The sequence below is a fragment of the Podarcis filfolensis genome (genome assembly GCF_964270895.1).
Source record: "Podarcis filfolensis genome assembly, chromosome: 1".
Taxonomy (NCBI): domain Eukaryota; kingdom Metazoa; phylum Chordata; class Lepidosauria; order Squamata; family Lacertidae; genus Podarcis; species Podarcis filfolensis.
This window is the reverse complement of record NC_139604.1, coordinates 90,381,322-90,406,013: the sequence shown is the minus strand read 5'-3', so window position 1 is coordinate 90,406,013 and position 24,692 is coordinate 90,381,322. Positions and strand designations below refer to the sequence as shown.

The window sequence follows — 24,692 nt, the reverse complement described above, 5'->3', positions numbered from 1 at the left end:
ATGGATAAGTAAATCTTTTGATGTGTCACCACAAAGAGACTGTATGTTTGGAACGAAGGGGTGTGTGGAGGAAAAACCCTTTTTTCCCCTTTATATGATGTGATAAAATAACCCTCCACCCCAGAAAGAAACAAGATCGTCGCATTTTTTAAGAATCATAAGCAGGATTTTAAGAACTGTGTGGGGATGGATTACAACAGGAGAGAAGATTTGAACGGTGAGAAAGTGGAAAAATTTTATGACGCAGTTAAAAAATGGCGTCTCACCAAGACAGGCTTGCCGGAGAAAGAAGGACGGGGGAGGAGAATCAGGAATGTTGGAAAGAGAAGGAGTGTCGGAATTGAAAGTTTGACCTGACAGAGCCCTCTGACCTATTTGATTTCTTTGGCTAGCCTGGAAAAATAAAAGACAGACCGAAGATTAATCTTGTTTATGGAAGCGTTAAACAGAGGCTGTCCTGGACTGATTTAGCTTTTGAAGAGTACAAAACCCACACAGAGACGCCAGCTTTCAGTCTGCTTGTAAGAATCATCAGAGATCGCAAAGAAAGGAATATATGACTACAACAAGATGAGAAAGAAAGTAATAAAGGACTATCCGGATTGAACTGGATAGAACTGATTAATTAATGCAGTAAAATGAGTGATGTCTGGACTTATCCGGAATTTTGGACTCGTGCAGAGCTTGATATATGGGTACCCTTAAAAATTTAAAATTTGGCTGTATAATTCGGAACCAATGTGATTTGAATAATGTGATGTGATTGGCCTGTTAATAAAAATTATTTTAAAAAAAATAAAAATGAAATTGCTGGGTTCACCCATCCCAATGCATGTGACACAGCTGTGTTCCTCCAACAGAGAAGAATAGCCAGGAGACACAGGAGGAAAAGCTGGGAGGGCAGCTGCTGCTATCTCCCCACACTCCCATATCCAACACTGGTTGCCTAAGGCAGCTGCCCCACATTAGGAAAATGGTCGGACTATCCCTGCATGAAGTGGAGGAATCTGTTGAAAAGATTCATTTATTAAAATGAATACAATATATTCTGTTACAATATTGTACTAGTTTTTACTGCACTGAGAATTTCGAATGAAACAGGTATTGTTATGTGTTTTTTGGGGGGATGCTAGACATTTCTAAATTCCTGGATCCTGTAACTATTAGAATTTAATCAAGGTTTGGGGTATTAAGATGGTTGCCAGACCTCTCTAATCCCTGGATCCAGCAAGTGTTAAAAGCTAATTAAGGCAAACTAGCATCCTGTTTCGAGGTGATTGCCTAAATGATGATTAACAAAGGCTCAAGGGGCTAGCATGAGATGGAAAATGGGGGCGGGGCTCCCTCAACATATAAAGCCAGAGTTGAGAGCTATTATGTGAACTAGAAGCTGGAGACAAAAGCAGCAAGCTGGGAAGCTAGAAAGGCACAGCATGGCATTTGATGTCTGTTTGAATCCAAGGCTGTGGCTATGAGAGAAATTGGAGTGTCAATGCTGTGAACCCCTCCATCAAAGGCTCAGGTGGTATATATGTGTGTAGATAAGCCATATATCATAAAGACACCACTGTCTCCGCTGTGTCTCATTTCCAAAAGGAAACATGAAGCCTGGAATCCCTTGCACTGCTTGGAGATTGGGGTGGCATGCAGCAATATATGTAAAATCAATTGAGCTAGGATAGCCCCTTGCATGAACAGAAGCAGGTAAGGCTGGCTGCAATTAGAGCTTGGTGAGAATCATTTCCCTTCCTATGTGGAAAGCTCAGCTTGTGGTCCAGACAGAACTCCAATTGATACATTCTTTATTGCATCTTCCTTTCATAGTTGTCATTCATTCGCCCAAGATCTGAGAGAACTATACTTGGCACTGGAGCGCGTGTGGAGTGGGGAATCCACATTTCAGTTACAGCTAACGTTAATTTCACAGATGCCAATATATCGTCATCCTTCTGGCTAAGTCTTAGGCTCCCAAGGGAGAACTCTAGATAGAACAGCTGTGAAATTCTATCTTTGCCATGTCTACTTCGAGCACGTTAGTTTAGCTCCCTAATTGACCATCATCTATGTAAAAATACTCCCGCTCTAGCATTGCAGTCCATAGAGGACAAGAAACATTCAGCACTAAATATCCTGGTCTTCCAAAGGCTGCTGACTTAATAGCAACAGGTCAGGTAGCTAATGCCACTTTAGAACTGCTTTTAAACAACAAGAGTCAGCACAGCCTATACAGTAACATTTGTATTCCACCCATCCTCTATGGAGTCTACAAATATTTCTCTCATCTTGCCTCATAGGAACCCTGCAATGTAGGTTAGGCTACGGCTGAGAAGGAATCTCTGAACGTAGGCCTCCCTAGTCTAACACTTTCTTCTGTACCAGTGTTCTCTAATTTTTCAGTTGTGAACTGCCCTGGCATCTTCAGAAGAAGAAGGGTGGTATACAAATTTAATTAATAACGATAACAACTTGGTGCCCAGCTGTGGTGACTGGGGCTGATGGTACTTAAGAGTGCAAAGCATCTGTAGCCTTGGATTGTGGAAGTTTGGGCTACACCCGGTTGTATGTTGTGGGTAGGGTAAAACCGAAGGATAACCAGAAAAAGGCAACCTCTATTTACCTTCCTCAGAAAATACACTACTGAAATCTGTAGGACTTCTGTAAATAAAGCTGAATGCTTCTATGAGTTTACTGCTGGCATTCAAGTCTGTGATTTGGGAGATTTGGTTGATGAAGGAGAAATGTTACTGTCTTATATCTGCTGTTGATTCCTTTACCACATTTGGTGTGTTTTTTATATTGACACACATTTTTTAATGGCCAACATGGACATAGCGTGATTATTTGCTTATTTATGGCCTTGGCCATATATATTTTTTTACATTAACCAGGAAAACAAATATGGCACTGCCAGGTGACAAAGAACTGGACTTGGATTCCATGGCATTCTGATTCAGAGCAATATTTTAGCCATTTGGTACAGGCTGCCGCTGTGAGGTAACTCTGACTGTCTGCAGACACAGCAGACTCCAAGTGGCAAGAGATTGACTTTAGGTGAAGGATAAAAGCAAATAGATTGCATGCAAACAAATTAATCACGTCCGCCGCACCTCCCAACTCACCATGTAATAGCTGCCAAGACCTATGTCCTGCAAACATTTCTCTGACATTTGGGCAGTTCAGAACAGTAGTGACGACACTGAGGATATTGCTGCAAGTGTCACAACACACAGCATTATGACCAAAGCAGCACTTACCACATTACATCTTATTTTGGATTTTGTTGAGGTTTGCTGCAAGTGTTCCTCCTGCTTGCAAACCACACAGCTTCCCTTCCCACACTTTCCACTCTTTGGCACATGATTTTCATGCCTTTTTTAAGCCATTCTTTCCCTGGTGTTCTGCTGCATTTCTCTGCTGCCGTTCTTTTTTAAATAGGGAAGACCTTCACTAAGTTATCATATCAGCACTTCACAGCTGGTTGGAATTGGCAACATCAGTGAGAAGCTTCTCTGTTACCCTCACTCCGAATCAGGGAGAGATTGACCAGGTATCTGAACCAGTGGCACTGTACTAGTGGTTTCGTTTTCAGTCAGTGGGAAACATTTCATTCGTTTGATTTGTGCCGCTCAGGCAGATGTTGCAAGCACAAGAGCACCATCAGAATAACAGTTGGCAACCCTGTCCCAGATAGTTGTTGTTATTATTTGTTATTTGGTACTGCTCATATTGATGCAAAGCAGACTCCAATGTATAGTTAGCAGAGTGAAAACTTAAACATGTTGAAGGATTCCCAAAAAAATAGACCAGAGGGAATTAATTCTTCATCCAGCAGAGCTTTACTACTGAAGGTAAATGAGCATAATAGTCACAAATCCATATATCTTCAGGATTGGCACAATAAATAAGAAATCCAGTTGCATCAAAATTAACTTAAACTTACAATAACTTACCATAAGTTACCTTAACACTAAGAATACTATACTCAAACCACTACACCAGAAGAAAAGAGACAGAAAGTGAAACTCAGGCTCCTTCTGGCTTGTTCTTATAGTCAGCATGACCTTGACAGAGATAACAGAACCAGTTTAAATCAGTTGTACAGCTTCTCTGAAGGAATAACCAAAACATCAGGAACCTTCCGCTTGTTTCTAGGCAGAATATAACCTTGCTTGTCAGCTAGAAACTTCCAGCTTGCACCAACTTGTATCACACAGAGAAGCTTCCAGAACCTTCTTGAATTGATTAGAATAGAAAAGATCTCTACACATTAGATCAATACGTTCTGTACCAAAAAATGCATACCTAACATTATCATTTATTTATTAAATTTCTAAACGGCCCTTCATCCGAGGATCAAATCATCATCATCATCATCAACAACCGAGGATTATTATTATAAAATAAAATCACAAAAATACATAACATAGTAGCAAACAAAAACAATGCCTCCTGCCCCTTTCCCACTAGTTTAAAAGGCCATGGGTTGTATTTATATTAATTTATTAAATTAGTATCTACAAATTAGCCACAATGTGGACATATGGGTCTTTCTTCAGAAGTCCTACCAAGTTTAATGGAACTTGTTCCAAAGTGTGCAGGCTGAGGCCTACAGTCTTGGTCTTGTTTTGTAGACACATGCCCTTTGTAATATTTTTTTGGCTGTTCTCGCGTGGCGGTGAGTTTTGGAACGTAAGGAGAGCTCTGCTGTATGAGACTGAAGGCCCACCTAGTCCAGCATCTTGTCACAGTGGTGAGGTACTGTTTTAGACGTAAGCACTGCAGTGCTTCTTCAGCATGTGCATCACCGTTCGGTAGAATTAAAAACCCACTTAATCACTACCCCCCTCATCTTGATAATACATGTCAAGTAAATTTTAATGGGGGTGGGGGGGCGAGTGTTTACACTTTGTAGCTTTTGTACATCCTAGAGTAGTTTTAATTAGCAGTGTAATTTTTTTCCTGCAGACCCCCAGTGCACTTCTGAGAGCAGAGCGGAATGGCAATTAGAGCTCTCCTTGGTTGAAAGCAAGGAGCAGCAGGCAAGGTCCCGAGGATGCACAGTCACTTCTCTGCAAAAGTGGCATAATGAGGAAGTGACAGTGAGCTAATGCAAGCATATGGAACTATTCATAGGCACGGCCTGCAAAGCAAAGGCAGCATGCGTCATTACATGCTCCGCGGCAGAAAAAGCAACCTGCTTGGTGGAAAGGAAAAGAACAAACTATAATGGGGAAGATGGGGCCGCAAGTCAGTTTTGCAGGCAGAAAATCCCAGGTTCCATCTCCAGGGAGGTCTGGGAGAAGACTCCTGCCTAAAACCCCGCAGAGCCACGTCAGTCAGGGCAGATAGTATTGAGATAGATAGGCCAATGGTCATGCCCTCCAACATTTCTCTGATGAAAATAGGGAGATTCTATTCTACGTGAGTATCACAGCTAGAGCATTTCTTCCTAGTCAAGTGCAAACGTTATTAGAGGAAACACGCAGAACTGCAGTATTTTAAGCACAGAATGGTTGCATTTATTTACTGCATTTATGGAAGCCTGAGGGAAAAAGAAACCCCAAATCAATAAATACAATAAATACAACTAACTTTCTCTGTGTGTGTGTGTGTGTGTGTGTGTGTGTGTGTGAGAGAGAGAGAGAGAGAGAGAGAGAGAGAGAGAACTATGCAATGTCAGCATGCATTTAGGAGTATTTTGGAAGCATATTTTGGAAGCTGTCGTGATTATGCAGGTGTTTGATATGGGGTATCCCAATGTTTATTTTGTAGTCCAGGGGCATATAAACTTTTGAGTTCAGGGATGCATAAGCTTTCCCTGTTTCAAACATCTGAGCAAATGAGGAATGTGTAAGCAACTGCAGTATTCTGGTGCTGTGGTGAATCCTGTAGGGATCAGCTGCATAGACACGCCCACCCAGATTCTGCTTGGATCTCCTAACCACTGGCGGATGAAGGAGGGTGCAGGGTGTGTGGCCTATCCCTGAGGGGGTGACATCACCGCCCCGCCCCCATGGGATGCTCACTGCGGGTAGCAGCACCCCCATGCTTACTGCGCCGCCCCCGTGGGACGCTTGCGCCGCCCCCGGACGCACAGCATTTACGCCGCTCCGGGTGCCAGAGCAGTTAGCTCCACCTCTGGCTCCTGACATACACATGCAGTACAAACGCTGGTTCTCAGAGAAGGGGTGCCCAGAATAGAAACTCCCACCACAAATAAAGGGAAGGGGGTCCTCTGAGGGCAGATAGTTCTGATAGTTTATGCATCAAAGAGTGGAGTGCACCTTCCACTTTAATGCCGAAGAGAAATATGTCTCAGCTATCAAACAATTTAGAACTCACTTTATGAGCCTAGATCCAGAATCTCCTGAATCATAAATTGGCTGGAAATGCTTTACCCTGAACCTACCAGTGTTTGGATTCACATACACAGCTTCTGTTGCTTTTTAATCAAGTTAGAGATTCACTTATGGACCTCACATACAATCCTTATATGTCCACGTTTATCATATTTTGTTTTACAGTGGTAACTAAGGTTAAGTACTGAATTCGTTCCAGAGGTCCGTTCTTAACCTGAAACTGTTTTTAACCTGAAGCACCACTTTAGCTAATGGGGCCGCAACGCCGAACCACGATTTCTGTTCTCATCCTGAAGCAAAGTTCTTAACCTGAGGTAATATTTCTGGGTTAGCAGAGTCTGAAGCATATGTAACCTGAGGTACCACTGTACTACCACATCTAAAAACCTAATAAAAAGACAAACAGTCCCTCCCACCGCCAAAAATACCCAACGGGAATATGCACAGATTATCCTTGTAGCAAAGCAAGAACCAAAAGCAGAAGAATCTGAACAACTGTTGTAATTAAACTACTTAGCATGAACTCAGGCTTTGCTTAGCATTATTTTGACCACAACAGTGAAACTCCACTTACATTCAATACAACTCTACAGTTTCACAGAGCTTGGATGAGCAATCAAGATGTGCCTCTCCATCCAGATCCAAATCTTCCTTTGCTGGGTCAGAGCATTTAATATCCATTTCTTTAACCTGTTAATTGACTCAGATATGCAAAGATGAGTGTGCAATTGCCAGATGCTTTTGCTGTGAACGTTCACTGTGCTTATTTTTTTGCTTGCATTTAAACTTCAGTGGATCTGGAACAGATGTACTCGTTGCATTTCGTGACATTTGGCATCACTGTTTCCTTCTCCCCCTCCCTCTCCACCCACCATGTTTATATACACATGCCAAATGAAGATAATGCTTCGTGCATTCGATGAAGTGGACTCTAATCCACAAAAGCTTATGTCATAATAAATGCGCTAATCTTTTAAGTTCCTTCAGCCTGTTTTGCTGCAACAGACTAGCACAATGTACCCTTCTGGAAGATATAAAAATACTGGACATGTTCATATACACATCGTAAAGGATGAATATGATGTGTGTATTATACATGCACATAGATCAGGAAGATGGAACTGGCCTTAGCTTCTCTGTCCACAGGCAGAAGCAAGCAGGCAGTCCATAAATACCTAATAGCAGATGCTCAATAAATTTAAATAATTATTTGTTGCTGGATTATGCGTGAGGCAGTCCATGCATAACATGCTCGCTGCTGTTACGTTTTGCTTTACCATGAAAGTGAAAAACCTATTTTTTAAAAAGGAAGTTGTCATTTTCCTCAAACCTACCAGACACGGGAAGACATTCCATGATAGGCACTTAAGGGTCATCTATGACCAGACAAACACACCTGTAGCACCTCAAAAACTAGACTTAGTTATCGCAGCATAATATTTTGGCAGGCAAATGTCTGTTTCTGTAGAAAATTCATCAGATAGTTCTTTAAAAGGGTACAAAAACAGACTGTGTTCATTCTGGCGCACGTGGCTAATAATAAGGAATGCGTTACAAATTGCGTAACAGGGAAAAATCACACCAATGTAAAGAACTTTTTAATAGGAACCCTCTGGTAAACCTTTCCTTACAAAGGGCAGAGGGTTCTCCTATCACATGGAATTGTTGTTCTTAAAGAATAACAAGCTTGTTATGGTGTAAGCTTTCATGAGCTACACAGCTTATGCCATAATCGATATACAGTTGTACCTTGGTTTTTGAACAGTTTAGTTCTTGAACCTTTTGGCTCCAGAACGCCGCAAATTCGGAAGTGACTGTTCAGGTTTGCGAACTATTTTTGGAAGCCGAATGTCCAATGGGGCTTCCATGGCTTCCAATTGCCTGCAGGAGCTTCTTGCAGCCAATCAGAAGCTGTGATTTGGTTTTCGAACATTTTGGAAGTCAAACAGACTTCTGGAATGGATTCCGTTTGACTTCCAAGGTACGACTGTACAGTGGTACCTCGGGTTACATACGCGTCAGGTTACATATGCTTCAGATTACAGACTCCGCTAACACAGAAATAGTACCTCGGGTTAAGAACTTTGCTTCAGGATGAGAACAGAAATCGTGCTCCGGCGGCGCGGCAGCAGCAGGAGGCCCCATTAGCTAAAGTGCTGCTTCAAGTAAAGAAGAGTATCAGGTTAAGAACGGACCTCCGGAACGAATTAAGTACTTAACCTGGGGTACCACTGTATTAGGATTGCATCCAGGGATGCCTTTTCACAATTCTCTATTCTTATTCTTATTCTTCACCACTTCATTTCTATACCGTTTTATATGTTTAAGAAAAAAATCCCAAAGCAGTTTACAACACATCAAAACACCAAATAAAACAAGAATAAAACATTACTGAAGAAAGACCAATATACATTCAAAACAACGAAATTAACAGGAGACGAAAATATTATCTTAAACATTTCAAAAGAAAACATTACAAAAGGAAGTCAACTATAAAATGCACATTTAAAACAGCATAATTAGGAAGGGAATAAGATACTACCATAAGCATTAGAACCAGGGCTGTCTTAAGTATATGCAGCACCGGGGTGCAAAGATCCGCCTGGCACACACACACACCCAGGTTGCCCAGTCCCAGGCGCGCAGGACGGCAGAACCAGCCGGCTGCCTCAGTGCCTCGCTGGCTCGGTCGCCCCCAAACTTGTGGCGCAGAGGCTCCGACCGACAGACGGGCTCTTCCCCGGACTCAACTCTCTGGCCCTGGACTCTTGGCCTGGCACCCCTAAGAGCCCAGTGCCCAGGTGCCCACACCCCTAGCACCTATGGGTAAGACGGCCCTGATTAGAACGTATCTTCTGCTGTTGCTGCCAATCCCACCAATGGTTATTCATGGAGGGTGGCAGCTGTGGAAGCTCAGGCTCAACAACCTGGGCCTGCACTAAGAGACAGCAAATATGTTGTTAAATCAGTCAAATTGATGGGCTGTCCAGTTCAAGTCCAGTTTAAAGAACTTCAGTTAGATGCACAGATTGTTTTCTAAATAGTTCAAATAAATAAATTATAAAACTACAGTTTCCAGGTTCCTTGGGGTAAAGGAAACTCTATGGAGTTAAATATTCTGATTGCACATTTTGGAGCCTTTAGTAATTCAAGCTGTAGGTTCTTCTTTCTAACTCATGCCCTGCACTTGTCACATCCCTGTTTTCTCAGGGTGGCCAGCTGGAAAACTTGATAAGGCTTCTGCCGCCTTTAATAGACGCGTAGAAGGGAGAATTTCAGCAGTTGTAGCTTACATGACAAATTGCCCTTGCTGAAATGCCTTCTCCTACACAGCTAGCAGAAGGACCTTTCTAGACTCGGCACAAGATTCTTGTGTGAAAGAGAATGGAAATCAACACACGAGGTGTGGCAAATCTCTTGCACAATGTCTCAAGATGCATGCACGCACTGTGCAGTCTTCCACTAAGTGTTGTGCAACAGAACGGCAGCACTATCAGAATTGTTGCTGCTTGCGTGCTTTTCAGATCCAACTCTCATAGAATCATAGAGTTGGAAGAGACCACAAGGGCCATCAAGTCCAACCCCCTGCCAAGCAACAAAGCGCAATTCTATGTATTCTGTTGATTTTTTTCGTAACAGACTAATGCAGCCACTCCTCTGGAAATCTCCGTTAGTGACACAGAGCATTTTATTTTATTGGTACAAGCAGGCCTTGGTGAAAATTGGCTATACAATGTCCAGTTTTGGTTCCGGAGTCTCTTGGAGAGAAGGGAAAGGAAGGATGACTATAAAATGCCTCTAAGACCCTGAAACAATTTGATGTTATTGTTCCAAGACTGTGTCTCATCAAGCTGAGAAAAATTGAATGGAACAGATTTGTCGCCACTCTGCACATTCCTGACACATTCACCAGCCAAGGCTTTGGGCAAGTTCCAGGCAGGGCAGTTTGGCCACGTGGGTTAAAGACAGATACCAACAAAATTAGTGTTGTTTTCACCTAGACTTACATTAATTCCTCTGCTAGTGTGGCGGATGGTCTCAGTCATTCTCCCAGGAACCAAACTTGAGTCTCAAGGCATACATATCCTGTTCTTCAACAGCTAGGGCCAAAGTACATGCTAACTACATTACCTTTGAAGTCCCTTCCAAGTCTATGGTTCTGTAGTAGATAGCGAAGGGCTTGTCAACACGGGACGTTTCAGATGCACGTGATGCACCAGCCAGCATGACCAATGGGAAGGAATGATGTGTGGTGTAATCTAACATCCGAAAGGGCACGGTGTTGACAGTCCCTGGGACAGAGGATGGGAGGTGGGCAACTAGGGCTCATAAGTCATAGCAATCCCCATTGAACATGGGCACGTCTCCATAAGAGGGCTGGCCCTACCATTAGGCAGAGTGGAGTAACCACCTCAGGCAGCATAGATAGGTCTCTTGAAATGGCAGCAAAATGGTTAGATATTTAATTTGCTGTCTGTTTTTATTGCCAGAGAATGAGGGAGATGTGTGTAGGATTTAAGACAACCTTTCTGCTCAGCAGGGTGTTAAACCCCTGAGACTCAAAGTGATTTTCTCCAGCTTTAGTAGACAGTCAAATAGGTTCTCACCTGTTGATCTCTACACACATTCCTTCCATTGGCATTCAGGCCCTGTCTGTGCCCAATTGTAAGATAATTTGATAAGATTAATACTTGAGGCAATTGTGTTTCCGAGAGGGCATGGCCTTGAAAAAGGGAAATAACTTGTCTGTAATCACCTTAACAACAAAATCGTGATTTGGCATTGTACTACTGCTGCCATCATTTTCACCTTTCAGCTTCAGTATTTATCAAAACAGCAAGGTAAATTAATTTAAAAAGAAAAGGATAGATAAGAAATGCATTGTTGCCAGGCAATACAGCTGAGAAGGAATACATTCAATATAGCTTTGCTCTAAAGGCAGTTTATGGTGCGGAATCTCCAACAACGATTTATATCTTCTGGATTAGGATTCAGTGTAAAATAAGTTTCTCCAAAATATTATCCAACTATTCTGAAATTTCCTAGCTCTTGCCCACTTTGCTTGGAGCATCCCAGAAGGCATCGTTTTTCTGACATTATTGACATCCGGCTGTCATGAAACTCCGCGAATCTCAACCATGTGTGACATGTAGGTTCAGAATGGCCTTATGTGAGCAATTATCCAGCACCTTATATTTGCAACGTGTTTAGACAGTGCAGTATAACCTCCCACTTAGGGCAAGATACATTGGTTTGGCTTGCATGGCTGTCCCACTCATATAGGACAGAGATGTGGAACCTGCAGCTGGGGATGGAGGAGAAATTCACTTCAGTTCACATCTAAAGGCAAATCTACTTAATTTGCTGTTCCCCAAACAATGCACTAACCAAAACACGGCCATCCTTCGAAATAAATTTTGCAATAGCATTCCAATGACAGAACATCAGCAATAAATAAGTAAATCCCCCTAGAGCACCAGAGGGGCAAGTTTCAGACATCCCTCTCCTCAAATTTCATAGGATGTCATGTCACAGCTTTGCAACAGGAACTGGAAACTTCCAATAAGGTTACATTAGCAAGTGTCAAAGGTAGCGAAATTCTGAGGTGGTTTCCACACACCAGAAGGTGACACATCTCCAGAAAGGAATAAATAGCTTTTACAAAGGTTAATTATAACCCTGTTTCTCCATGGAAGTCTTTCCTTGGCTGGCTACAGTGGAGAAAGTCTACCTATATTCCTATGCTTAATTCACTTTACATTTTAATCCTTGTAGCTGACCTTTAGCAAAAGGCATATTGGGGAGGGGGAGAAGAGAGCAATCTGGCAGTCATTTAAGCAGCAGCAATCCACTGTTGCCAGCGGGGTTTGAAATGAGAGTTTTTCTTCACCTGGCAATTCAGTCCTAGCACAACCACAGTATGTCACACTGGGGTGAAATACTTTGCACTGGTTGATGATTTCTTCCATCACTAATGTGAAGGACTCAAATACAGTGGTATCTTGGGTTACAAACACCTCGGATTACAAACACTTCGGGTTACAGACTCCGCTAACCCAGAAGTAGTACTTTGGGTTAAGAACTTTACCTCAGGATGAGAACAGAAATCACGCACCAACAATACAGCAGCAGCGGGAGGCCCCAATAGTTAAAGTTGTACCTCAGGTTAAGAACGGTTTCAGGTTAAGAATGGACCTCCGGAACGAATTAAGTTCATAACCAGAGGTACCACTGTATTGTTGCACATGGGGGTTGGAGAGCTGGGTAGGGATGCTTCACCTTAGGCAGCCCCCCAGATGTATTGAGGACTGCACTGGGAGTTTTAGTGGCGCTGTGGGTTAAACCACAGAGCCTAGGACTTGTTGATCAGAAGGTTGGCGGTTCAAATCCCCGTGACGGGGTGAGCTCCCGTTGCTCAGTCCCTGCTCCTGCCAACCTAGCAGTTTGAAAGCACGTCATAGTGCAAGTAGATAAATAGGTACTGCTCCCGCGGGAAGGTAAACGGCGTTTCCATGCACTGCTCTGGTTCACCAGAAGCGGCTTAGTCATGCTGGCCACACGACCCGGAAGCTGTATGCCGGCTCCCTCAGCCAATAAACCGAGATGAGCGCCGCAACCCCAGAGTCGGTCACGACTGGACCTAATGGTCAGGGGTCCCTTTACCTTTTACTTTGGTCATTTTAAATGACCTTAGACAAATCTGCATGTAGTTACTCAGTATGCTCTCCCCTTGCAATTTCTAAACGCCCTTAAAAAAGAGAAACTATTTCAAATGACCCCCCCCCCCAATTTCTAAAGGAAGTTTTTTACATATTCAGCCATTAGTCATACAAATGCAAAAGAGAGAATAAAAATCACTGCTCATGGCACCTAACAGATTACAGAGGACAGGCCTTTGCCCTGAGGAGCTTACAGTCTTAAATTCACAACGCATGGGATATGGGTGGAGGCAGGAGTAAACAGCTGGGGGGAGGCAGCGGGCAGACCGTTTGGGCAGTGCGGAGCCTGTGCGCGTCCAAGCCACTGTGTCTCTCCCAGGAGAGATGCATGGCTCAGGCGCGATACAGGCCCTGTGGTGAATGCCACCCAGCATTTCCCCCCCCCCCGTGGTGACACCCAGGGTGGCCCACACCCACCGAACCCCCCTTCCTCTGCCACTGCCTGCTTGTACCCTCTAAGCTAGCCTTTCTCAACCTGTGGGTCCCCAGATGTTGAACTACAACTCCCATCACCCCTAGCTAGCAAGCAAGGCCAGAGCTCAGGGATGATGGGAGTTGTAGTCCAACAGTATCTGGGGGACCCACAGGTTGAGAACTGAGGCTGTGGTCTAGTCATCTGTCAGTCTCAACTTCCAGTCTGATTGGCTTCTGCACAGGTACTATGTGGGGAGGGGCAGAGTGTTTATATTGGGCAGCAAAATGTCTTGGACGATCCCTGTTCACTACTGACTTTATTTGCCAGTAAATTGTTCAGGCAATGAGTCTAATTTATAAGGCAGTAGCTGCCTCCGAAAGGGGTATATGTAGCCAAAAGGCTCCCCAAACAAGACTTAGACAAATACAAGAAAATAGCTTGAGACCACAGGGGGAAATATCCACTAAGGTTTGCTTGTGGAAATGGACTTTTTTGTGAGCCCCCTTCCATAGACTTTTCACTGCATCCAAATATATATTGTTTACATGGATTTGTGTGTTCGTATTAGCTTTTTTGAATTGGGTGCCACTGCAGTAATTCAATTGGCATATTTTTACTAGCAGCCTAGTATCAGCCTTTGCTTAGGAATTCTTGGAAACCAATAAACTGCACTTTTGAAAGCTTCAGTCTGCCATCTTGATTCAAAACTATGGCCAAACAAAGCTGAAAACCAGCTCTTTGATGTTGGGAACTATCATACAAAATCTGGTTATTGTATCTTAAGGAGTGTACAAAGTTTGCATGAACAAACTTTCCAAAACATGTAGTAGATTTATCAGAGAATAGCTTGCAAAATCAACCAACCAACCAACCCCAAGGCTGTTGGCTTTAAAAACATAGAACCAGGGTGGAAGAAGACTGGAAGAAATTTAAAGACTATCTTTGGAAATACTGCAAAATTAATGAATGTTAAAATTATGCTTGGATTGGTAATAAGTGGTAACTAGTGACAAAAGCTAATAAGATTATGTTAAAAAATGTATTGATAAATGGTTGAAAATATTGGGGTATAATATGTTATGACACAAAGTTAAGATATTTGAAAAAGGGTAAGAATTTGCTGAATTAAGTATGTAAATGGGAACACAAAAGGGGGGAGGTGTGAGGAGGTCAAGGATACAAGCATATGACTTTGAGGATGTTGAGAAAAATGGATTTGTTTGATTTTTTTAATTTCTTTTTTTTCTTAATTAGCTGTTTTTTGTGTGTTTAGTGCGTTTTCTTTTTTGTATTGTCTATTTTTATCTGTGGTTTTTCTTTTTTTATTCTGTAAATCTTTATTCTTTTCTCTCGTAAAACTCTAATAAAAATTTATTTAAAAAAAATAAAAATAAAAACATAGAACCAGGAATTGGGTGGCTGGGCAGTTCTGCCAACAAGTATAGAAGACGAAGTCTGGAGATGGAAAAGACTTCCATGAATCATCATCTTCTTCTTCTTTGGCTATCACTCGTAGCCGAGTAAGATTGTCTTCCATAAACACGGTTTTAACAATGAGTCCGTAACTGGCTGTGGAGGCCAATTCTGGACCCACACGTCCTTCCACAGTGGGGACATTGACCGCCTTGTTGTGATCATGAACTGTTAGGGAACTGTTTGGTGAAAATAAAATAGGTAATGTCTTTAATTTTGGAATTTGTACAGTGGTACCTTGGTTTTTGAACATAATCCATTCCGGAAGACTGTTTGACTTCCGAAACATTCAATAACTGAGGTGCAAAGGGTGGTCTGCAAATGCAAGGGGTAAAATTGAAAAACATTCAGCGGAAGCTGTTTGACTTCTGAGGCACATTCAAAAATGAAAGCATTTACTTCTAGGTTTTGGCATTCGAAAACCGAAACGTTTGGCTTCTGAGACGCTCAAAAACTGAGGTACCACTGTATACAGCCTGTAGTTTTCTTGGACGTGCTTATAGCTGAAGCAAGCTCTGCATGCATCTTGTGCAGAAAGTAATCCTTTCTAGTAGGCTAATACCTGATGAAATGGTAGTCACCATTTGGCAGCCCTTTTAAAGCAGAGATTGTGTTGCATTATGGATTTATACTAATAGCATAACAAGCTTGTGCAAAAGCAAACTGTTCTCTCTGCTTTACCAGAATCGTCACAGCCGTTTGCCTCAGCCCACATAAAATGTGGATACCAGCTTGAAAATTACTGTACAGTACTTAATAAAAAAAGGTTTTTGAGGGTGGGGGTGGTGGGATGGGGAAGAAAATATGATTCCAGGAGCAGGTGCAGTGGAGATGCATTGTGAACTACTCACTTCAGTCAGAGAAACGTTATTAAAAAAGATTTAATGGCCTTGTCAGTGGCTAGCTTGAGCTGGGATTCTGTTTCCCTCATTCCCCACATGAGGTAAGTTTCTCTGCTGCAACACCAAGTCTCACGCTAGGCTGCTGAGAGTCCTTAGACATGATTCACCCATCTCATGTTAAGAGTCTAATCTTTAAAACCTGAGAAATGTCATACAATAACTCCTTTTTTTATATATATAAAACACACACACATCTGGATGCTTTCAAAACAGAACGGCAGTAGTTAAAAAGGTCTGGCACAGGGAGAGGGGAGGGAAAAGGATCTTTGCATGCAAGTTATTAACAAAAGAAATGTTAATGCAAAACATTCAAAATCAAAGGGAACTTTTTTGGAATGGGAATCCAAGGCCATTTATAAGCAAGAACGGAGACAAAATTAGACAAAGCAGTGAGGAATGGACACCGCAGAGAGAGGAGGTGGAGGGAAGCACAGGCCCCGTGGGATCCAGAACTGCCCCCACTTGGGCAGGAGACCAAGACAAGCAGAGAAGAAGCCCGATATTATGCCTCATCTTCAAGAAGATCCTGGCAATACTTTACTCTCAAAGAAACCTTCAGTGTAGCTTCCTCCTAAGAGAGGCTGGCTGGCCAGCCCAGGCAGCACTGAGGCCTGCTCGAGTTTGGATGCCCTCGCCCTCCCCAATTCTGCCTCCAGTCGTTGTTGTTGTTTAGTCGTTTAGTCGTGTCCGACTCTTCGTGACCCCATGGACCAGAGCACGCCAGGCACTTCTGTCTTCCACTGCCTCCCGCAGTTTGGTCAAACTCATGCTGGTAGCTTCAAGAACACTGTCCAACCATCTCGTCCTTTGTCACCCCCTTCTCCTTGTGCCCTAAATCTTTCCCAACATCAGGGTCTTTCCCAGAGAGTCTTCTCTTCTCATGAGGTGGCCAAAGTATTGGAGCCTCAGCTTCAGGATCTGTCCTTCCAGTGAGCACTCAGGGCTGATTTCCTTCAGAATGGATAGGTCTGATCTTCTTGCAGTCCATGGGACTCTCAAGAGTCTCCTCCAGCACCATAATTCAAAAGCATCAATTCTTCGGCGATCAGCCTTCTTTATGGTCCAGCTCTCACTTCCATACATCCAGTTACCTCCAGTCACCTTGCAGCAATTGCCCTGTGGCAAAGAAGAAGAGCCAGGCAAGTAGAGATGACCCTAGGACCTGCTCCAGTCAGATTATCCTCCCCTCCAAAAAAAGTACATTGACTGCCCCCGCGGGGAAGAACATTGGACTGTTGTCTCCTTTTTCATGGGGGGCTGCTGGTTGTTTTCGGTTTACGAACGTGGGGTTCTAAGACGCAGCTGCTTTGTTTACTAAGTTTCCATCTGCTTTGAGGACCCCAATAGAAAAGCGGGATATAACTATGCTAAACAAAATTAAACAGTGCCTCACAACTGTTCCCAATCAAAGCCTGCATTGAATTGCATCATTACCGGTAGTTCACATTTGCAGGATTGTATTGCTGCTGCCACCTGCTGGGCGTTTTAGATTCATTCCAGAAACAACATCTGAAGAAGACAGTACCTGAATGTGTGTAGGCAATCAGTTTTATTTTCAAAATGATTCAGTGTGTTTTGAACTTAACAGCTCCTCCCCCCAGCAAAAAAATGTATTAGCAATTATAATCATTTTCTTTAAAAAAAGAACCAGCTTGAAATACACGAGGCTATTTTGAAAAATAAACGTAATTGTCTATATTACTCTTTGGATATTTTGACCTTGGATATTTTACAGGTTTTACATTTAACTCAATTACATGTGTGTGTGTGTGTGTGTGTGTGTGTGAGTGTGTGTGTGTGTGTGTGTGAGAGAGAGAGAGAGAGAGAGAGAGAGAGAGAGAGAATATATCACTAGGATTAGGCAGACCAATCCGTGCTAAAAATGTCACCAAGAACTGATGAAGGCTCCCATTCCCCCTAATTCAGCAGAACGCTGCTTCCTTGGCATGAAATTATGTATACTGGCAGGTGGGAAGAGCAAAATCATGTTGGTGTGAAGCTGTATTTTTGACATTGCTCGTGGCAAATGGTTTATAGCCTGGTTCATTTTTATCTCTGCAATTCACATAAATAAAGAGTGCTATTCATGTGATATTGCACACCTGCTCAATAAATAAACCACCTAGACTCTAGAAAGACAGAATATATTTCAAATAAAATAAATACCAAGCTGGTATTTATTTCACAGTCCACTATGCAAGTTACACTACTTATCTTTATCTAACCCTTTTATGTGTCCCACCTGGATCCCCTCCCCTCGCAAATTATAACCGACCTTTCTCCTGTGGCTCCTTCTCCTTCAGCATCCAAACTCCACACCGTTTCCCCAATTCTAAATCAAATAACAAAGAAAACACCCAACCACTTGATCCATAAGAACACAAGATAGCACTGCTAGGCCAGTGGCCCATCTAGTTCAGCATCCTGTTCTGGACAGTTAAGTCCAGTCAAAGGCTGCTATGGGGTTGTGGCGCTCATCTCGCTTAAGGCGAGGGAGCTGGCATTTGTCCACAGACAGTTTTCTGGGTCATATGGCCAGCATGACTAAACCGCTTCTGACACAACAGGACACTGTGACGGAAACCAGAGCGCACATTAACAATGTTTACCTTCCCGCCGCAGTGGTACCTATTCATCTACTTGCAATGGTGTGAGCAGCTTTCCAACTGCTAGGTTGGCAGGAGCTGGGACAGAGCAACGGGAGCTCACCCCATCGCACGGATTCTAATCGCCAGCCTTCTGATTGGCAAGCCCAAGAGGCTCGGTGCTTTAGACCACAGCGCCACCCGCATCTCAGATGTCCATGAGAAACATGCAAAACAAGATCTAAGGGCAACAACACTCTCCTCTCCTGTGGTTTCCAGCAGTGGGTATTCGGCAGCATACAAAGTCATCAAGGGTAGTAAGCTCCCTCCTCCCTCTCCAACTAAGCCCCAATTTCCCTTCTACTCTTTATGTCCTGGAACAAGCTGTTTATTCCCACTGCCGTGACTTGCTCTCCTTCAGTTCTGCTTTTGAGCACTTTTGATACTACACTCCACTGAAACTGTCCTCGTGAAAATCACTCATGCCTTCCTCACCCCCAAAGCCCTCCTCCTCTGTACCTTTGATACAGTTTATCACTCCTGCTTCACTCGCTTTTTGCCCAACTTCTGCTATTCTGTCCTCAAAACTAGTTCTCTTCCTACTCGTCAGTTACTTGTGCAATGCTACCATAGAGGGATGCTCTTCGTCTTATTTAGGGTCCCCAAGGGCTTTGCACTTTGCTATTATTCTCTATAAACATTGTCCCTGGGGAGTCTTCGTTATGTCTCATAGCTTTCAGAAGCATCCCTACAGTAATGGCAACACTGCGCTCAACTTTCTACCTAGTTAGCAGGTAAGAGAGTGAACATGGAATTCTTATTTCAGCCAAAATTCACTTGGGCAGCAACAGATGTTGATTCTGTTACCTTTAACACTCTCTCCTTCCCCTTGCAAAAAGATATTATTGGCCTACCCATAATAGAAGAGACATTAATCAGATAATGAACATGTAATGCTTTGAAATACTTTAAATGTAATGATTCGTTGTTCAGCCATACCTCATAAGGTTGTTTGCTGAAGGTTCCAGATCCAGTACATAATCTCTAGAGGCAAGGTCCACAGGTAGCTGTTGTAGAAAGATTTTCTGTCCAAGGTCCTGCATGGCCAGAGTAGACCGTATTGATCAAGATGGACCAGTGGTCTTACTTGCTGAAAGAAACCTATGCATGCTTCTTATAGCCCTGCAGCAGTCCCCAGCAGTTTCCTCTAGAAATGTTTCTGGTTCAAAAAACAAGGGAAATGTGAATGTGACCTGGTAGAAATTATAGCTGAAAAATTTGTGCAACGGTTATGATCAATCACACCAATTTGGTTTTTAAAAGTTGACTTGTGAGTGTGACTTTTCAGTACAGAACTGAATGTGTACTGTGGTTTTAATTGTGTTTTTAATTTTTTTTTAAATAGTTTTAAACTTTTTAATATGTTTTTTTGAGGGGGATGTTATTCGGCTATTTCTGTTTTCATTACCGCATTTACTCGAATCTAATGCTCACCTTTTTTGGCCAAATTACATTGCAAAAATTAAGATGTGCATTAGATTTGATGGCACATTTACATTCACCATTACATTTTTGGTTTCAAGGTAGTGAAATTTGAGGTGCGCATTAGATTCGATGGCACATTAGACTTGAATAAATACGGTGTGTATTTTGTGTTTTCATATTGTAATTCTTTCTTGTGAACCGCCCTGAGACCTGCAGGTATAGGATGGTATATAAAGTTAATTAATGATGATTAATAATAATAATAATAATTTGGCAGTGATCACATAATGCTGTTATAGGCTGTGTAACTATTTATATGATGTAGGCCACAGAAGGAGAAGCTTTGGGCCTCCTGTTGCTGTTGGAGCATAACTCCCAGTGATCCTAGTAGGGCCATGCTGGAGGAGCTGATGGAAGCTGGAGTTTGAGCAAGAAGTGGAAATCTAAAGGTTCCCCATCTGATTCCCCACCTCACATTTCAGCGGCACCTTGTGCAATGCCAAAATTCAGTGCCCCTAGGGCACTCTCAAGGGTTTGGCATCCAGTGTAACTGAATGGGTTGCACTCCCCTAAATCCGCCTCTGGTGAGGCCTTCTCTCTCAGCCTCCAACACAGTGGTGGTCGCTCTCTCTTTCTTGCTGCGTTGGCTACACTTTGCTCTTCCCTAATTGCTCCCCCACCTTCTTCTTTTAACCCTTTTGTGTGGCTGGAACATTCATTTGACTACCCAGCCTGCTTGCTTTTTAAAATAAACAAAAGCTTTGGGGTGCAGAGCACTACAAAGCAAAGTACCAGCTGAGGCTGATTACCCACCATTTTTATTTCCCCATAATGCCTCTGGGTCCTGAAGGATTTGAGACGAGACAGGAGTGGGCTGGTGCAGGTGGGCTGTGCGAATCACACTCAGGAGCTTCACAGAGCTCTTTTTGTTAGCAAGATACGCAAAACCAGCCAGATACATTCAGGACGACTGCCCTTTGTCCTCCTCCAATCCCAAGCCCTCTGGGTGTTGCCCTGTTACTTGCGCTACCCGTTCCACCACGTCATGTTCCCATCAGAGAGGAAACTGAGCAACCCTTTTGCAAAGGAGACAAAGGTCAGAGACAGGGCACAGTACACCGCTGAGGAGACAAAAAGTCGAAGAGAGGGCATGGCGGCTAAACACACTGTGGTGTGTCTTATGCTGCCCCACACCCTGCGAATGCCATTCCTACATGTTCCAGTGTAGGAAAGGAAGATCACAAGTGACTGGAGCTTGGGTGGTGTGGTACTTAACTTCATAGCAGGGTCCTGCACCTTGCCCACCCCTCAACCTATCAGCTGCCAGTTGCTCTCTAGTGACATTTCAGATCCTTCTGGATTGCGGGGCTCTGAACTTCCAACCCTGAAGTCTGCACCAAGCAGAGCCAGTGGGCATACAATACGTCACCATCTCCTTTCACGGATCAAGAGGTGACCCTCAATTTTTTAGATATTACTCTTCACAGGTAAAGTGTGAAAAGTGCGGGTGGTGCTCCTCCAAAAGCCGCAGATGTGAGAAACCAAAAGGTAAAAATGAAAACAAAACCAAGGACAACAAGAGGAAAAAGACTTTTTTTTTTATTTCAGTGTTTCTTTCCACTGTCAATACTGTTCTTTTCAATGCATGTTGAAAACAAACCCCCCTCAGCTTTCCCCAGTTTTAAACAGCTACAATATTTACAGGCTGTTTCCAACAGCACACACACGCAGACACACACACGCACACACACGCACACACCAAGTACACATGCCCCTATCCCTGGTAAGATCTCCATATGCTGGTAGATGCAAGGTATATATATATATTCCACATCCCGTTTCAAACTCAGTTTACTTGCTTGCTTGCTCTATTTTCTCCCTCCTGCAGTTCATTGTCAGGCTAAGTTTCACAAGGATGCTAACAAGTTTGACCTTCAAGCTATGAGATTCCATCTGTCGAAGTCATAAGCGAGCGACTGTACAGGGCTGTGTGTATACACAGTCAAAAGTCAATGGCAGGGTTTTGTTTTGTTTTGTTTTTTAAAAAAAGTATTTGCATTACACCCCTTGAAGCCTTCTGGAGCAGCCATCTTAAAAACAGCCTTTTAAACAAATCTGGGTGAAAACTAGTCAAGGTCTGTAGTTCCCACCAAGGTGTTATGTACCCACCATCATTTTACTAAGGCACGGATTAAATACTGCTATAATTTCTTACACTGTCTAGCATCACAAAGCAAAGGGCATCATGTTTTTAAACACCAAGTAAGGCCAGACAAGTAGAAACCTATATAATAGGTAAAAGAAAATCCCTTAATAAAATTAGGTATATAATACCATGGTGGCTTAACCCCATACCTAATATGAAGTATTTCTAGATGCTCTGAAAGGGTCTTCCATTTATACCACTTCATTTAGTTAAGGTATTACTTTTTTTAAAAGGGCTTTTAACAAGAAGACTGACATTACTGGGTTATTTGATCTCACAATAATTCATTTCAATGCCTGCTTTCCTAACATTTTGTCCCAAAGCAAAGTTTAAGGACTTCTTGCCATACCATTCAGAGTGTACATCTGGCCAGCATTTTCGTACATTTCTGTCACCATCAGCTCCCAAATGACAAGACAGGGAGGTAAAGTTATGACAGAATTGAAATCAGAAACGTGTCAGACGCTCCTCTAAGAGATTTTTTTAAAAAGAAAAACAGCAACACTTCTGTTGAAAACTTCCTTGCATTTTCTGGTTTACCAAAAAAAGTCTACAATTCACTACTGCAATATCGGATATGAGTAGGATTGTGTACTTTAGAAAAAAATCAAAGCATTTCAAAATGAGGTAAGAAAAGATTTTGCTTTATTTTCCCAGCGCATCAACTGGGAAGTTAAGCATGCTTCTATGTTTAATGATTCCCCCCAGGTCGGGTAGTCGTTATACATTTATAAATATCACCTGTAGAAAAACTAATTTTCACAAACTTTCTAAATATCTATCCTCAGAAGCTAGTCTAAGCACAGAGAAAATTAATCCAGCAGATTACCAGCTACTTACAATATTGCCAAGTATTGAAAGGCAGAGTTTAGAAAAGTGCTAAGGTTTATTATTATTATTATTATTATTTAAAAATTGCACATTTTGCTGGAAAGGTTATAATCCGTGAAAATGTTGGATTATATTATGCCTCCATATAATGAAGGCTGTGTAGAATTTTACTTTTTGGTCAACAAACCCACCTAATGTAGTGCTCAAAGAGAAAAGCAGATGGGCTTTGGATAGAAATTCCCTATGTATTAAGTGGGTGACCATACATTAAGAACCTAGAAAGCCAGAGCTCTTTCCCAATTAATGGAATATGGGCAACCTAAAAAACCAGAGGGTGAAACTGTGGTCACATACTTTTTTGAGATATTTTCACTGCTAACTGCATGAGATTTCTACCTAATACTGGTGCAACTGGAACCACGTTAAGCTAATGACTTGCATACTAGGGACTTGGGTTCAATAACTGAATGTACCAAATTACAAAAGGATCTATATATGAACACATCAGAAGCCTTAAAATTACCATATCTTTTAAAAAATTGAATCTTGGATCAAGTGCAACCAGAGTGCAATATTCTAAGTCGCAGATTTGTAGGGTACTTGTCACCAGCTGCATGTTAAAAATGGGAAAGCATAATACTTTTTCTCAGAAAAATCTAGCACAGACCTGTCATAATGTACTCAAGTCACTGCCTTAGTCAAACTGACATTTTATTTTATTTTTTAAAAAACGCTTTTACTGATGGGTGTAATAGTGTGTGAGATCACTGGGTTTTTTTTTAAATGACTGGTTGTCCATCATTTAACAGTCTTGGGAAACTCAAGATAGGAGTGATAAATGAAATTTAAAAGTGTCAATTGAGAAGGAATACAAGAATGACCTGTCAACATACAGGCTGGTTTCTCTCATGCCTATAAAATGATGAAAATGCCAACACAGCCCGGTGCTAATTTGAAGACATTCAGACACTCGTGTGATAATTAATGAACACAGGCTGTAGCCCAGGCCAGAATAGCAAATTCTTTTCAATAGTTTTCTTACATTCATGTTCTACCTCCTGCTCCCAAAGTTAAGCCTGTGATTTCACATGCATGAGAAACATGCACTGAAATTCACATTACTGGGAAATGAAAATCTTTGCTCAATGTGTGACCTTAATGTGTGATCCTAAGTTTACTAGAAACAACATTGTATTGACACTTTGCATAGTGCAAAGGATATAGTTCATGGCATAGGGCAAGTTGTATTTGGACATTAATACACATTAGGTCACAAGTACTTCAACTCTTTCATTAGGTGTGTAATGCTTTTAATTTTACTGCAATTCCTCCCTTGCAAGATCACCCATAAAGCTTTTAAACTGAGGCAATACTTGGAAAGTTCCAGAGAATAAAAAGATGGCTGCTTCTAAAAGCTACAGCTGCAGACTGTGTTGAGTTTCCTATCGAGCCCTGCAGAGTTCCAGATCGCACACAGGAAACAATCCCTACATAACACAATTTTTCATGACTGCTGGGGGCAAGACACAGAATAATAGCACATTAAGAAGCTGCAGCTTCCTCTCCTCGTCCCAATGTTATTTGAGTAAATTGTTTCCCTGAAAACACACACACACACACTTTATTTAAACTCCCAACTCAACACTTGGTGAGGCATCCATGAAATTGAAAAGCTTTCCCCTGATACTGTTGATTTCCCTGGAGAGCATTGACTCTC

The 24,692-nt window shown here is 42.3% G+C and overlaps 1 protein-coding gene and 1 long non-coding RNA gene across 2 annotated transcripts in view; both read right to left on the bottom strand.

Moving 5' to 3' along the window:
• Positions 1–16,748: 16,748 nt before the first annotated feature.
• Positions 16,749–19,837, bottom strand: LOC310747071. The gene is made up of 3 exons (XR_014540880.1): positions 19,707–19,837; positions 19,453–19,538; positions 16,749–16,984 (listed from the first exon to the last, which is right to left on the bottom strand). It is a non-coding gene; the product is annotated as an uncharacterized lncRNA (long non-coding RNA).
• A 3,689-nt stretch (positions 19,838–23,526) lies between these two features.
• The window catches only part of PCNX1 (pecanex 1), a gene marked incomplete at its 3' end in the record, with an annotated part of 73,256 nt that continues 72,090 nt past the window's right edge, over positions 23,527–24,692 (bottom strand). The window contains 1 exon segment of the mRNA XM_083590656.1: positions 23,527–23,585. Coding sequence (XP_083446782.1) covers positions 23,527–23,585 — 59 coding nt within the window.